General features: G+C 31.6%; 2 protein-coding genes across 4 annotated transcripts; both read right to left on the bottom strand.

Moving 5' to 3' along the window:
- Positions 1 to 920: 920 nt before the first annotated feature.
- Bm3530 (Uncharacterized protein) lies at positions 921 to 11,050 on the bottom strand (the record flags this gene model as incomplete). Of its 3 annotated transcripts, none has more annotated exons than XM_043080289.1 (24): positions 921 to 1,118; positions 1,335 to 1,484; positions 2,535 to 2,616; positions 2,967 to 3,060; positions 3,290 to 3,436; positions 3,779 to 3,906; positions 4,212 to 4,302; positions 4,467 to 4,614; positions 5,049 to 5,225; positions 5,331 to 5,534; positions 5,605 to 5,749; positions 6,099 to 6,246; positions 6,339 to 6,472; positions 6,607 to 6,823; positions 7,014 to 7,206; positions 7,324 to 7,421; positions 7,899 to 8,095; positions 8,322 to 8,502; positions 8,942 to 9,104; positions 9,429 to 9,513; positions 9,847 to 10,035; positions 10,209 to 10,344; positions 10,531 to 10,643; positions 10,857 to 11,050. In XM_043080289.1, 24 exons carry the CDS (start codon positions 11,048 to 11,050, stop codon positions 921 to 923), a joined length of 3,612 nt encoding a protein of 1,203 aa, XP_042936223.1. The 3 variants fall into 3 exon arrangements, with proteins under 3 accessions (XP_042936223.1, XP_042936221.1, XP_042936222.1); XM_043080287.1 differs by having other exon boundaries at positions 10,902 to 11,050; XM_043080288.1 differs by having other exon boundaries at positions 3,347 to 3,436; positions 10,902 to 11,050.
- Positions 11,051 to 12,347: 1,297 nt separating this feature from the next.
- On the bottom strand, positions 12,348 to 15,842 carry Bm6759 (Uncharacterized protein; the record flags this gene model as incomplete). The annotated part of the gene is made up of 9 exons (XM_043080286.1): positions 12,348 to 12,662; positions 12,807 to 12,935; positions 13,308 to 13,447; positions 13,852 to 13,999; positions 14,091 to 14,203; positions 14,507 to 14,763; positions 14,947 to 15,083; positions 15,216 to 15,380; positions 15,825 to 15,842. The coding sequence occupies 9 exons, from the start codon at positions 15,840 to 15,842 to the stop codon at positions 12,348 to 12,350; spliced, it is 1,422 nt and encodes a 473-aa protein (XP_042936220.1).
- Positions 15,843 to 16,689: the final 847 nt, after the last annotated feature.

Genomic DNA, 16,689 nt, shown 5'->3' with positions numbered 1-16,689 from the left:
AAATTGTAGCTCGTAAACAAAAGCACCTTTTGAAATTTACAAGCATGGAACGATTATGAAAAATCTCATCAAACAGTTTATTTCTCACGCTCTTCCTTAACCAGTGCGATGAGCTTTCTCACGCTCTTCTCTTCAAGCTCATTAATAAATGATAGCAGAATAATCCACACTTAACAAGCGTAGATCACGCTATATCATATATTTCGATTGTAAGCGTGAAAAAGTAGCGAGACGGAATAAATACAAAATCTAAGGAACTAACAAATGGAACAACCGCCTCTTGACGACATAACAAATGATACTATTGGAATAGACTCGAGGGAGACACAGTAGGAGACAGTGTATATAGGAACCCACGCAGATATTCCTGCAAACGTATGTCCACGTTCATGTCAACTTACGCAGTTATATATTATTAACGTAAGATTTATATCGACGTTGTTACCAAAGGATGATAACACGTTAAGCACTGATTGATGTGGTAATGATAATAGCAGATAAGCGTCAGCTCAAGCAGTCTCATGGCTTTATAATTTGAGCATATCTTCACCTCTTTTCTCTCATAATTATATATATATATTTCGGGTATATCAAATTTTATTATTGGTATCCACAATCAAGTTTTATTGAAAAATTAATTTCAAACATTATTTCAATGAATTTTTAAGAGCATTTAGAATCCCATTACATTTAATGGATGAATTTAGTTGCATCAATAAAGTTCAAATAATCTTCCGTGACCTTTTGATCCAGTTTAACACAATACACCTAAACAATATCCCTTAAAATAAAAGTCCGGCTGCTATTCATCGTGATTTCTTTCATTCATAGCTACCGTACCGCAGTCTATGATCGCTAATTTTTTGTATTTTTTATACGCAAATGAATGAATTTGAAGATTGACATTGGCTTATTTGAACCTAAGTTGACTTTACTGCTTGAATAATTTGATCTGTAATTGAGCTGACTTTGCCTGCTTTATTCAAGAATTCGCGTTCTTTCAGTGTCAGATCCAAGTCTCTCGGTGTATATTCCGGCAGCATGAATACTTCCCGCAGCTCAGCTTCAGTCAGAAATCTGCTCATTAACCGCGGTCTATCACTACTACTCTGTGAATCCTCAAATCATTGTTGAATTTTTTACATTTTAAAAAATTTTAAACTTTTCTACATCTTACATTGTAAGGGAATCACAAAGGTTCATTTTCAGAAACTTAAAACGCAATAAAATTTCTTTAGTTTTTGAAATTCTGAATTTATTCTTTATTTTGTTATTTATTTTTTCATTTACAGTGGGAATTTCGAAAGCGCTCTGATTGAAATAGCTTCCCTCACCAGTAAATTATGAGCTTCCAGAGTATCGTTGGATGATTTACTATAGAAGTCGACTAGGGTACAGGTAGTGAAGAAGTATATATAGGCAATAATTGAAACGGTCATGAGTAAAATTGAGATAGGCATAAAAAGCAGTACTACATACCAAATCTAAAATTTCATACCCTTCATAATTCTTCTTTATTTTCGAAAATTAAATGATCAAACTTAGTCACTGTATTAACAAAATATTCAGATTGGCTTATATGAGCTATTTGTTTGTTAACAAAATCTGTCTATAATTAGCTAATATATCGTATTAGGTTGGATGAGATATAATGAGATCAGATCACATATAATACCCCATGTTGACCGAGTATTAATAAAATAACATATTGCAGATTGAAACTTTTATGACACTAATAGAAGTGATGCAAATGGACCCAATTATTAAGGGTCATATAAAATAGATGAGCCATATAATTGCAACCACTCTTCACTTCGGTTGTACATCAAATGAGAAAATTCTTTTATCTTCTCCTAGACAATTTTTCACCAATTAGCAATAACTTCGGACATAAATTAAAATTTGAATCTTCAACGTCTCATATTCATCAAAATTTTGCATTAGTTTCCAGGTCACACTTATTTTTTACTCTCTTCTTCTCTTATCCTTATTTGATTCTCTTTCAAAAAGGTCACATGACCATATCATTGTGTAGAAAGGAGAAAAAAAATGAGTGGCAGATAATGCAAAATACTTAATACTAATTCAAAACCAAATTGTTTGAAAAGCTGAGCAACGAATCCGTACACAAGTCAAAAATCAGATCTATGATTCTTTATAGAAATCATACATTTTGACAAAAAAAAGTGGCGAAATATAGATCACTGTTTAGTATTCAAAATATGTATTGTAAATATTCTTTCTGAACAAATGTAAATAAGTCCTTCAGTTACACAATACTGATTAACTGGATCTATTAACTATTAACATAGTAGTTTTAAAATTAACAGCTTTAAAAGCTATGAAAAGAAGCCAAATACGACAACGTCATATCACTGATTTGTAATTATTCTAATAACATATTTGCAGCACTCAAGATATTGTTAAAAATCTTTCATTCTTCTTTATAAGGCAAGTTCTCAACTTTCCTTTAAGGTTTTTCTTAAACATTAAATATTTCTCATAGTAAGAATATCACAACAAATTTGACAAACTCTAGCCGGTTTCTCAACACCGTACTTGAGTATTGGCACTTCCTGTTCCGAGCAACGTGCACACACTAACCGTCCACAATGTCTAAAGTATTTCACAAGATTTCAAGATTTAAAAATCCATTCAAATATATTATCTGAGGTTTGTGAAAGTAATGTAATTTTAAAAACTATCACTACAAATAGCTCAACCATTGCATTGAGATTTTTATTTTATGTACAAGATCTAACATTTAGTGTAAACTTGCAGTAAAATTCTATAAGTAATTTGCACATGGTCGCAAGTAATTGGGAAGGTGTACATAAACATCTGGAAATTAGTAATATAGCACGCAGACACGAAAAGATGAAAGAGAGAGATGAAATTAAATTGAATAAAATATTATAAAACGATATACCACTTTGTGGCCATTATGAGAAAGTGGTGGAAAGTACCTGCAATGATGTTTTCGCATTGTCAGAGAAAATTTCATTTCACATTCCGAACATGAATGACCATCAGCCCAACAAGGCTCACGCTCCAGTTTATCTGAAAGTCGTATTTCCTACGTTGATTTTCCAAACTTTCCCTTCCATAAAATATATACCAAGAAGAGTATTATATAAAAATCGTTTCTTGGAAGGGATTTAATAAACATTTCTTAGAATTTTTCGAAAATGTTATTAAAAAATCATAAAATTTCCAGTTAGTCACTTTTACACAAGTACTTCAACTTAATTTTATAAAAAAAGTTTTAAAACCGACAACTGTAAAATACCTAATAACGAAAAAAGGAGCTGTTTTGTTGGCGTCACATGTTTGAAAACTGAGATACCTGATTGGCTAATAGTGCCCAGGCAAACACCACAGCGTAGCAGTGCATGGCACATATTTTCATTTCCTTTTAAATATGACAACAAAAACACTGAAACGAGCATATACTTTACAGCTTTATAGTTTCCTATAGTTCGATGTGAATAACTGTAATTTCAATTATAGAACCTACGCTTCCATTTTCTAATCTGTTCCAGAAAATTTGGACGACATTAGCAAATTGTAATAAATGAAACAAATCAAATAACTTCTGGAATTCCAAATATTTGACTAACTTTTAAAAACAATGCATTTTTAATACGGTACTAGTAAGTACCATCAACTGTGGAAAGAAAACGTGCTATCTTAGAACATACACAACAATACAATTGCAGACTTAGGCTACATTCCAATCTGCTTAAATTTAATTCAGTTCAACAAAGTAAAGGAAAACCTGTAAATCCATCCACATCTTTTTCATCCAAGGGAAATTGAGGGTCAGCATTCAGAAACATCTGCAGTATATCCAACGAATTTGTTCTTGACAAATCTCCAGTAGTAAGAAACAAAGCATTCTGTTGTCTGAAAAAATAAAAAATATTCAAATTCTTATATGCTTATGTTATTAATAACAGTGCATATTTAATCGAGCGACATGTTTATTAACAGCTAAACCGCCTTCTTGTACGTTACAGAATCCAGATGGCCGAATAGCTAATATTTTCGGATCGATAAATTTAACTGAATGCTTAGCACGTGGGTAAAGGAACAATAACAGTAATCTTCAATGCGGTCTACTACATTAGCATGCATCAGTAATCTTAATAATGTTTCTTAAAGAAGATAGTTTCCATAATTTATTAATGCAAGCGAATATCTGAACATACTTTTTATTCAAAGCACGTAAATTTATTCGCGAATCGCCAATCAGAACATTAACACAGGCTACACTTCCTCCTGATACGGCTCTATGCAACGCTTAAATACTCAATAAATATTCGAAGCGAAAAAAACTATCATTATCGAAATTAACGAAGCTTGTTTGTATAAATATAAATACTTGCATAAGATGTCATTATTTCGTGGAAGTCATTTGGAAATGAAACTAAACTCAAGTTTGCTTTACGTTAAAATTGACATACGCGTGTTCCCCAAAGTATCTGGAACGTTAGGCTGGGCACCGTTTTCCAATAAAATCATGCATAACGCTTCATAATTATTATATGCAGCAACATGTAGAGGCGTAAAGCCGTCAGTACTGATTGCGTTCACGTTAGCTCCAGCTAAAATCTGCAATACATCATATTGATTTACTTTATAATTACTGACAACTCAATAGGAGAAGGAAAAAGGGGAATTAAAAGACTTAACAATTCACATACGGTTCAATTATTACTTTCATTGTATACCAAGGAACTCTCAGTATATCATGATAATATTGATGATTTTTGTGGTTATTACAATATAAAATTCAATCACAGAACTGAATCGTCTCTCAATTCACAGAAAAAATCCTATTTTATTAGTTAGTAAATGAATTCCAAAGAAACAATAGATTAGTAGCTGCTCTTAATTATTTCTAGGGAAAACCAAGGATTCTGCTGAGTTACTTCTTTGAATTTTGAAATTTCACTAAATGCAAAAAATTCTCCGAAGGAATTCCAATTAACTCACATTTGTGAGAGCGAAGTTAATTACAAGTTTTACTAAATTCATTAATTTACCAAATTCCGCATTATAATTTCACTGCCATATTGAGCATTAAGATGTAAGGCAGTAACACATGATTCATTCACTGTGCAAGCATTGACATCAAAATTCGCACTTATTAAGAAAAGCACCGATTCCAAGTCAATTGCTCTCACTGTTTTGTGCAGTAACATCTCGCCATTCTCATCCACCTGCAAATTTACAACACTAAAATTTGATATCTAAATCTGAATTCCCTTTTTCACTATATTTTTAATTCTACACACTTAAATCGTGATATACACTGAATCTAATACCTGAGTGATTAATTTCGGTGCTTTTTTGATAAGAGTCTCAGCGGCTAAATAATTGTGTGTTTCGATTGCTACATCAAGGGGTGTATTTCCAGAGCAATCCGTATCCAGAAGCAAATCAGGATTGCATTTATTTAATAGTTCAATGAGAATTGCTATATTCTTTTTATAGATCGATAAATGTACAGCCGAACGTCCTTCAGCATCCTAAATTTAAAGAAAATTCATTTCGAAAATTTTGAAACAAGCAGAAACAGGACGCTACAATAACTATTACCTTCCTGTCCAGCCTAGCTCCTCGTTTAATTAAATACATTGCAACATCATTAAAGTCTGAACGAATGCAAGCAAGCAGCGGAGTATCTCTGCCAGGCTTCTCTCCATTAATCTGCCATTGTTCTGAGATATCAATATCACATCCACTATAACAATTTAATTTACATTTATTGTAAATTTAGATACCGACAAAACAATCTAGACATCGAAAATTTCAGAAACCTCAAAGAGGTTAAGAAAACTGTGCTGCACTGGCAGGTCAAGACTATGCAGTGCAAGTCACCAGTATTTTACTAATCAAGCAGGTTGAACTGAACAATTGTTGTGTAAGACATATCTCACAAACAACTGCATCATATTGATAGCCGTTCTGTAATGAATGAGTAGATAGTAATGGTAAGGAATTTTCAAACAACAACAGATTCTCAACTCTTAAAGAAACCATAAAATGAATGAAATAACTTGAGAAGTAAAAGTAAAAAAAAGTTGTCTCACGCATCAATTAAGAAAATGGCAGCGTCACGTAACTTCAAGCCAATCGCTTTGTGCAGCAATGTTTGATGAAATTTTTGATTTTCATTGTAAAAACAACCGTTCAAATGGCATCCACTCTCGGTTAAAATTTTTGCGATTTCAAATGAACCTGAATTTAGTTATGCAGTCTCCAAATACTATATTTCGATGTTTAAGAAAAGTTGAAATATTTCAGTCATTATTTATTATTTAACAGCCAACCTTGTTGCAAAGCTTCCCATAATAATGAAGCATTTATATACTTTTCGCCCTCCCTGGCAAAAGCGCAAAGACGACGAATTGTTTTGAGGAGCGAAAACTCTATCGCCAAAGAAAAACAGTCTTTATCGGAAATGCTATAAAAAATTTTGATAGGAATACTGACATTTCTAAAGAATTTTTGAATTAATAATAAATAGGACAGGAATTTTATTAGTATTAAACTTTGATCAAAATCTGAAAGTTCCAGAAGAAGAAAAAGAGTTTTTACCATCCTGAAATGTCCGTACCGTGATCCAACAGAAATACCGCAGCATCATCCAATTTGCTATTGATAGTTCGCATCAGAAGAGATACTCCTTCCGGATCCTTTTCATTTACGTTAGCTCCAGCTTTTATCAGAAGCTCAGCACTTTGGAACTTACCACTGAAGACTGCTTTTGCAATAGGCGTATGACCGTTTGTGTCCACGATTGTGAAAATATCTTCTAAAATCACACGGATCACGAAGGCTACCTAATCATCCATACGGCAATTCTCCTAATGGAAGAACCAGTAGAACAAGACACAGAACACGATTATGCAGGATCATAAAGAAGTTCATAGTATCAATCTATTCTAATATTATCAGAGTAAGCAAACTGTGATAATATAATATCTAAAAATAACAAAACAAACCATTACAGATATTATTTTCGATACAGACTTCTAAAATTTCACTGTCATTTTCACTACCGATAATGTGATGAAGCAAAGTTTCATGAGAGCCCGAAATTTTCAGAGAGATATTTGCAGCAGAACGCATAAGTATTCGGATAAGATCCAAATTGATATTTTCAGAATCTATTACAATTTGCAGTGGTAGCATACCCTAAACATTAAGCTGAAGTGATTTTAAATTTTAACTAAATAGTAAGTAATGAAAAAGACACTTCTTATTTACAATTCACGCAGATGTAATATAAAGATTTTCAAAACAAATATGCACCTCTGCTGTTCTTTTATTCACATCGACTTTATGCCTGCACAAGAATTGTACTGCATCCAAATTACTTGTATAAACCGCATGATGAATCATAAAAACACCTATAAAGATAAGCTTTCAAAAATAAAATCTGATATAAATTTTAGTGTTTCTGCACAATTAAAAAAGATTCTCAGTGTTTGCCAGAATGTTATATCTTAACCCTTTTATTAACCAAGTTTGTCAAAAACTTATTATTTTGAAGGATATAACAAAACAACAGTCTAACTTCCACCATTGTGTGATTTGTCTCCAAATGCTCATCGACATTCCCTAACCAAATTAAAAGCTCAAATTTTAAATTTAAATTAATTTGAGTTAATTGCATTTCAGTTTTTAAATGATGAAAAATCTACTGAGTGTCCTACCCATGTTTTGTGTACAAAAAAACTTTTTAAATTACAAGAATGAATGAAGTGTGATAAGGAACTAGCCTTTATCACTTTTAATCAAATGGAACTAATTAGGAACCATTTTAAAATTAAACAAGAATACGAAGACTAATAATATGAAAAATGTCGTGATGCTATTATAGTAACCTTTATAAAGAATGTTTAAGTCAGTTCCTGCTTTTGCAATTAATTCCGCTAATGCCATGTTTCTAATTTTGAAGAGCGCAGATGATATTGGAGAGCATCCCTTTCGATCCATTTTATTTATATCAACCGCAGATTTTTGTAAAAGTAATTCAATAATTTCTATATTTTCCGAATCAACAGCTTTTATAAATGGAGTCCTCAAAAAAAAAAAAAAAAAAAGTAGTAAAATTTAAAAAAAAGCTTTCACAGATTTCGAAAATTTTGCGAATTTTTCTTAATTTTAAATCGAGCTAACATTTACTAGGACTTTCTCTATCTTCTAAGAAAACCATATGTGTTACGTACTTTTTTCATTTAGGACTCACTTTCATTTCAAACTGTGTACTACCAGCATCATTGCTCATTGTGAATTTAGATACTTACTTTGAGTCGTTGTCAACATCATTGATATCGAAATGATTTAAATTAGAAGATAGCCATTCAATTAATTCATACGAACATTTTGTTGATGCAGCAATATGCAATAAATTTTCTCCGGTTATATCAACTTTTTGACCAAAATTGGCTCCGTTTTGAATTAAGAAAATCAATGCATTAACCTTATCTGAAAGCAGAAAAAATATTAAGAGACAGAAAATCAAGCTTACTCTTCAGTCCTATATTAAGATACCTTCTTTAATAATTACTTGTCCAATTTTTTGTTATTAAATGATCATAAAAATGTAATCTAAAAAAAATAATCCACCATCCTATAATGCTAAAAGCTACTAATGCAATCACCGTGCGATATAAGGCTTCTGTACTCTTTTTTCTTTTTCTTTTTTTTGTGAATAGAAAGAACAGTAATAGAAGTACAAAGAGAAGAAAGCGCTATAAAAGAACAAAAGAGGTCAGATTCTCAAAACCATAACAGTCTCATAACAGTCTTGAGCTTTAATGAAAAACAATTTTAATGGATCAATTATGATTATGGCCATCAGGAAGGTAACAATTGTTCAATAATTACCATAAACATAAATTATTTTTTCAGTAGGAGAACTCACTTTTCACTAGCATCCTCATCAACAGCGTTTTACCATTATTATCGATGGAATTCACATCCGCATGATGATTAACCAAAGATGTTGCAATTTCTATCTGATCAGATTCCAATGCCAATTCCAGAGGAAAAGTACCACTGACTTCTTCATTGCACAGTTTAGGCAACTTAAACATTTGTGTTTTAAACAAGAAAAAATTTTGTGAAAAAATAAAGTGTTGGAAAACTACAAAGTTATCGTCTAGAATAAATAAAATGAGAGTATCAAAATTATATTTATCAAATTTATTATCTAATAAAAAATTAAATGTTGGAAGTTAGTTCGTTTATTTTACTTAACTTTTGATGGAAACACAAAGTGACTAGAAAATTTCCAAGTATTCATTGCTGATCCATGTTTTCATGGATCCATGTAAAAGATAAGGGACTGGCCGTCTAATCACTCGCTGGTTAAATTGTCAGTATTAAAGGGAAAGAAAATAATAACTTACTTCCTGGAAATTTTCAATAAAAAAAAGAAGTAAAATATCACTACGCTTCAAACGAATAATTGAATGCAATACATGTTCAGAATAGCTGAAATTTGTTACTAATATTTCTGCTTTGATGACCTGAAGAAGCAAAGTCCATTCCAATATTTTACTATTTACAATAAGCTTATTGGTAAAGTATTCAAGTTGGGTAAAACAAGTAATTCCGTAACGTTTTGCTATTATAACTTAGTTTACCAAGTGTTATACTGAGTTCGGTAAAAATTTAATATACGTTACAGCAAAATGAGATAAACAAACTTAACGAGTCACTTCTTATTAACTACTGAAAAAAGATATCAACAATGAAAACGGAGAAAAACTGATGATTCATGAAAATTATTAACAAGAAACAACAAAAACGAATCTCTTCGCCAACCTTTTGATAAGACCGTACAATAATGAAGCAGATACATTGGTAAAATCATCAGCACTGAATTCATTCCATTTAGCCTTAATCATTTTTTCGCAGTTATCTTTTAACTGCACTAAGTCATTTTTGGTTGCAATATCATACAACATCAAACAACTATCGCAATCAATCCGATCTAGCAGAAGCAGTTCACATCTGAAATTAGCATTTTAACAAGAATTACCTGAATATCAATCCTTTCTTACGACTAATTCATTACTACTTCAACAAAAATACCAGTTCAACTCTGAAAATACTCAAACCTGAGATGATTTATAACAACTGCTGAAAAACATTCATAAAAATGACTTTAAATTTTTCAAAATAACCTTATCTGTAAATCTAAAAAGCGATACTTAACCGCTGCTACCAATATTTCCATTAAACAACGACTTCCCAACAGACCGTCTACGTGATCCGTGTACATCCATTTTAATACAGCACAGCCTGTATTATAAGTAATATCTGCAAATAAAAACACATAAAATGATGTATTTCCAAGATAGATACTACAGAAAAAATTTGACTAACATAACAATATAACTAGATTTTAAGTGATTCTAGGTAAGTTTTTAAACTGTAACAGTATAAGAAAAAAATTCTGCATCAACTTAGAAGAGTACACATAACAAAACACATAACAATTATGACCTTTAAATTCAATGCGATCAAGTCTCGAAAGATCATCCCAATAATCTGTTCTTGTTGCAATCACTAACCGATGACCTCGAAACTGATGTCCATCGCAGTAAATTGTTATATCGCTACAAGAGAAGTTTATGTAAACTTTGGAATAATTTTAATTTCAACCAATAATGAGTGGAAAAAAATTAGTCAAATATTCACTGAGTAGATAATGATTAATCTATTAAATTATCTAAAAAATATTTATTTTTTTTAAATATTTTTTTTTAAAAAAAACATTTATTTTTTTGTTGAGAAAGAAAAACAAATGAATTGCAAGACAAAATCAGAACCTATACAAATCGTTGTCATATATTTCAGTAATTTTTGTCACAAACTTTTTCACGAACGAAAGTTTTGAAGCATCACCAACAGAAATGTTACTGAACCCTACAGCTGCAGCCAACATATCATAACGTTTCTGCAAATCGGCATGATTCTGCAGCAATTTAACATGCTCTGCTTGAAGGAATTCAAAATTCGTCATTACTATGATCCATCAAGTTTTGACTCCATTCCAGCAATTAACTAGAAGTAATCATAAAATTTCCTTATAAAAAAAGTACTTCTCAATGCACATACAAAAAGACACTACATAAAACATTAATCTTTAAAAAAAATAATGTAAATAACCCTACTACTATGAAACCTGATGTTAACCAAAATTTAGAAGCAGTAAAACTCCAACAAAAAAAAGGAACTAATGAAACGAAATATAGTGCAGGACAATAGTCCCACGTCCAATATCGAGAAGTTAGCCAACAACGCCCTCATTAGTGGACGATACCTAAGTTTATTTCCTATAGCTTAGGCATAATTCTGCATTCACTTTTGTCACTTTTAAGAAAGATGTACGTGCAGAATGATTTCATATGCAGAATCTCTGTTCCAGTGCTATAGTTTGTACATTATAAAGAACTTTGAAAAAAGATGGCTACTAGAAATGCTAAGCCAAACTAAAATTCAGAACTCAAAATTTTGTTAAACTTCATCACGGAATCATTAAATTGATAGGGAAAGCAAGAAAGTGACTGCTGTACAGTTTAAACAGCAAGATGAAGAAGAACATTCATAATAAGAGGTATTTTATTTGCACTATCATATGCAACCAACAAAGAGATACAAAATACAGAGACGTAATAAAGAGAATCACATGAAGCAAGTGAATTTTTCAAATAAACCAGCAAGTACAAATATTCTGTACTTCAACACCATTTTTTAATAACCGCAATCAATTTCATGGCAAAGCAAGCATGGAATTCTAAATGCTATTAGATACATAAAACTGTGGGAAAAAAAAAAAAAAAACATAATGCATTACAGAATATTACTAATGAAGATATATATATAATGCCGTCAATAAAATAATAACAATCCCAAAGTCTAGTTCACCAGTTTTTTTCAGTATGTCAGAGAAGGTCAAGAGAACAAAACTGAATATTCATAAATAACACTAATAACACTACTAGTAGGAAGGAAAGATCTACAACAGAGGGGATGACAAAAAGATTAACGAAATCACAATACATTGATAAAGTGTAACGAAAGTAACAGGCTTTTAATTAATTTAAAAATCTTCACTTCACAGAAAAAGGTACTGTGTCTTTCTTTTTGGGCGATCATGTTTGACAATGAGAGAAAACCAACCAATGAAATAGTGACTACAAAATAGTACGAAATGAGCTCAACATAGACGAACTTAAATTAAAAATTACTTTATGCGAAGATATCTTTCAAAATTTATTTTTCCCTATCACACTGATAAAACTACGTAGCAGAATATATTATGTATTTAAAGGTTTCCAGCCACCAAATCCTTTCTCCAAATCTTGAGCCACTATTGCCAACAAAGAATCAGATCCTGGTGCACCAATAACTTGTATACCAAGCGGAATATTATGAGTGTTCAAACCCACTGGACACTGCACAACTGGCAGGGCCAATGTATTCCAAAGAGCAGTGTAAGCGAAATTTAATGGAGTAAAAAGGGGCTGATGATGATAAGGTGCCGCAGTTGGAAACGAAGGGAACAGTAAGATACCATTATCTGATAAAAGTTCTTCAACTTCCCGGCTTAACCGATCTCGTTGATTCCTTAACTGAAAAGAGCTATTTTGAAAACAAAAATAATTTACACTTAAAATGATTCATACAACTATTACGCTTTATGTTAGCAAATTGTAATATAAGTTTCCAAGAACTTTTCCAATGACCAGCAGTAATCACAAATTAAACTGACACACCTTTTGTTTTTGTTCCTCATTGAATGGTGCAAAATGCTCGTCCATAATTCCAGTAATAATAGCTGGCAATGTATGCATTGATTTGCCCATTAGCCACTTGAATAATTCAACAAAACAATTTATATTCATCTAGAAATGAGACAAATTCAAAAAAAGCAAAAAAGAAAGAAAGAAAAAAAATATATATTGATTTGCTCATTATCAATTAGAAATTCAAATCCTTTCATTTTTTTACTTGGAAAATGAAAACTACAATTCAGTCTAATGCAAGATATATATGGCACGATTTAAGAATAAACAACAACAGTAAAAGGAAGAGCGAAGTAATTACGGATTAAGTAATAAAGTAATACGTAATTAAGTAATACGTAATAATTAAGTAATAATTAAGTAATACGTAATTAAGTAATATTAAGTAATACGTAATTAAGTAATAAACAACAACAGTAAGTAATTAATTAAGTAATTAGAGAACAAGATAAGACGAAAAATAAGACTTGCCTTCAAATCGGTCATATGCATCGCAAATTTCGGAGCATCTGCAACATCCATACTTGTTAGGAAAAATTCAAGAGCGTAATGAACAAGTGGTGGGTCTATACGAACAGCACATAGATCATATTTAATTTCAAAATAGCGAACTGCCTAGAATAAAAGCTCCAATTTTATAAATGCATTGTTCACTTACATTACCAAAGTTTTCAGATATTCGGTCACGTTATAAAACGCCATTTCCTTATCCTTCTATTTAAAGAGCATTATGCGAAAAGAAGAAAAGGAAAGCTAAAACTAAAAAAAAAAGCAATTAGGAAAAAATTAAATTAAAACATCTACATCCACATTAACTACATGCACTATTTTCATTTAATTCGATCAAAATCAGACAGCATATGCTATATTACATTGTACATTCTTCATCGACCTCATGTCGTATTGTATCACTATAATAATAGTTCATCCTTCATTTTTCTAGAACTAATTTTGTAGGTGTGTAAATTTTAGTTCATAAGAAGTAAATGTTTCCAAATCCAATTATTAAAACTACTTTCTTTCTTCAGTGCCTGCAAAGCTTCTCCATTCACATCTTGCACCAGAGGTGTCTTCAGGCCTTCCATATAGAAAATGTGCATTTTTTTCATATTAAACGGAGCATCCATTTGTAATAAATTCGTGCCTTCACTTCCCGCGAAAACCTATATTTTAAATCATTAAAATACCAAGAAAATTCTGAAACACGAAAGACAAAAATCATGAGAAAAAGTCAGCAAGATGTGTAGAACAGACCCTCAATAAGATAGACAAATCTTCCGCGTAACGGCACATAGGACCAATTAACAGCATCTTTTCTGTACGATATCCATTCAGGAGTGGCAAATGTCCTTCCAGTGGTACCAAACCTAAACACGACTGAAACATTTCAGAATTGCGAAAAACGTAAATGAATTTTAATTATTGTTTTAGTTAAGAATTATTATTAATTAGAAAAAGATTTGAAGTTTTCCACAACTGAATGCATAATTGAACAAAAGGCTAGGTAGCTTGATATTGTAAAGCATTTCAATTACAACATTACAAAATAAAATGCAAATGAAATTTAATTATTTATTATTTTCGCTACGAATTATTAACTTTTATTAAAAAAGATTTTTAAAGAATTAAAAAAAAAGAATCACAAAATAAAGCCAAAAATGAAAACATGCCCGGAGTAGGTTTGAGACCGAAAATTCCATTAAAATAACAAGGCATACGAATTGAGCCAGCAATATCACTACCAATACCGATTACTGAACCTGCAGCAGAAATTAATGCAGCTTCTCCACCACTACTACCGCCAGATATTCGTCTACTATCATACGGGTTTCGGGTACGACCATAGACAACATTCACTGATTCCCACCACATGCATACTTCTGGAACATTAGTCACCGCAAGAAGGACTGCACCGGCATCTTTCATCCTACAAAGAAGAGTAGAAGAAGTTTAAAATGCAATAATAAAATTAAGTGGAAAAATATATAAGATGACTGAAGTGATGCCACATTACTCTTAGTTATGATTGTTTAACTAAAAATTATGTATGCTGAATTACTGAAAACTAAGTGTAAAGAAGGATTCGAACTAATTATTAAAGTGAAAGAACCTTTGCACAACGATGGCATCTTTGTTACTTACAGACTTTTTCCGATATGATATTCCAACAGTGCAGTACAAACCATCCACCTCAATGGAATCCTTCAAAGTAAACGGTACACCAAGCAATGGCTTCCTTACAGCAAGCTGAAAACAATCGCTATTTATCTAAATTTTTTCCTATTTATACAACTTCATCTTGCGAATATTCTTAGATGGGAAAAAATTAATTTTAGCAGCATTATGAAGACTAATAAAAGAAGTAACATGGAAATGTACACTTTTGAAGTCCTCGCTATCAGTGTCAAGGTTCCCCAACATTTCATCAATCTCTTGAGCCTTTATTAATGCATCTTCAAAGTTCATCTGAACAACCGCATTAATTGTCCCGTTCACTTCTTTGATACGCTTAATATAAGCTTCAACCAGGCTGAAGCTCGTTATCTAAATACAGCAATATTTAATTTCGCCTTGCAAAATCGTACCGTAATTAAAAACTTTAATTGTTTTGCATATTATATATGTTCATTTCTACAGAATCTTAATCTTTGCTCAATATAAAGATTAAAAACATTTCGTAATTCTGAAATTTACATAACCATGAACTAAAGTAAGGCTTAACATATTGTGCCGTACTTATTCATTGCGAAAATTTTTTTTCAAATTCATTTAGTTTTTTATGAGAAAATTAGATTACCATGTTAAATCAATCACGAACCAACACCACAATCATGGACAAAAGTATTAGAATAGGTAATGGCACATGCAGACATACCTAGTTAATTATTACATTTTAATAACTGGGGTCTATCTATATGTGATGTTTTACAAAGAATATATGGTTAATAATAATAATAATAATGCTCAACTATTTCAAATTTCTGTTACCTTTCGATTTCGAATCATTTGCGCAGCTTGCGTGGCACTAATTGTGAGTAGTTTATCTCGTGGAGCACTGATCACTTTTCTTGACAAAAAATGATAGATGAAAGTGAAAAAGCAAGAAACAAGAGTGAAATATATTCTTGACATTACAGTGAATAATGGCATTAATGTCTTCATGACGGTTACTAACATATTTGTCGTGTGACCTACAAATTTTCTGTTTTTTCTTATTTCGTAGTATACACGTAAGCAAAAACCGGAACTGACACCGACCAAAAGTGGGTAGAAAAGTTTTCAGTGCTTATCTTCCCCTCACAGTTGTATCCATTTCCGATTTTCTCGATTACTTTCAAGAGTTGTATAAGACTCCAACTCTGGATATCCACCACTCGTACCACTAATCACTGAGCGGGCATTTTCAAATGTGCTAATTGGTCGACTGGTATACTTCGCGATTTTGTGACGCCGTTTTCAAAATTTCATCTCGAGATATAAAATTTAGTTTGAAGCTTTGTTTTATAAAATGACCTAAAGTGCTTGGGAGAGTGACAGTGTAAATGTCACATTTCACTGGTCATTGTTGTTCTTTCGTGCTTAGTAAGAGAAACTTTAAATTTGAGTTGGCTAAAATTTAAAAAGTGAAAATTCATATGAAACTTACTCCAGTACCAAGATCTTAATCAGAGAGATTAGTTGAAATACCACATAGACTGCGCCCTCATTTTTGTCGAAATAACCAACTGGTCTAAGGGTGAGTTTAAAAATTTAATAATCTATAGATACTGCTCAAAAAGTGTAACAAATGATTTGCAAATTTTAATTTAACAGTTGAACCTTATCTTACATGACTCATTCCTCACTTTTGATA

This window comes from Brugia malayi, assembly GCF_000002995.4.
Source record: "Brugia malayi strain FR3 genome assembly, contig: Bm_v4_Chr3_scaffold_001, whole genome shotgun sequence".
Taxonomy (NCBI): domain Eukaryota; kingdom Metazoa; phylum Nematoda; class Chromadorea; order Rhabditida; family Onchocercidae; genus Brugia; species Brugia malayi.
This window is presented reverse-complemented; position numbering and strand designations above follow the sequence as displayed.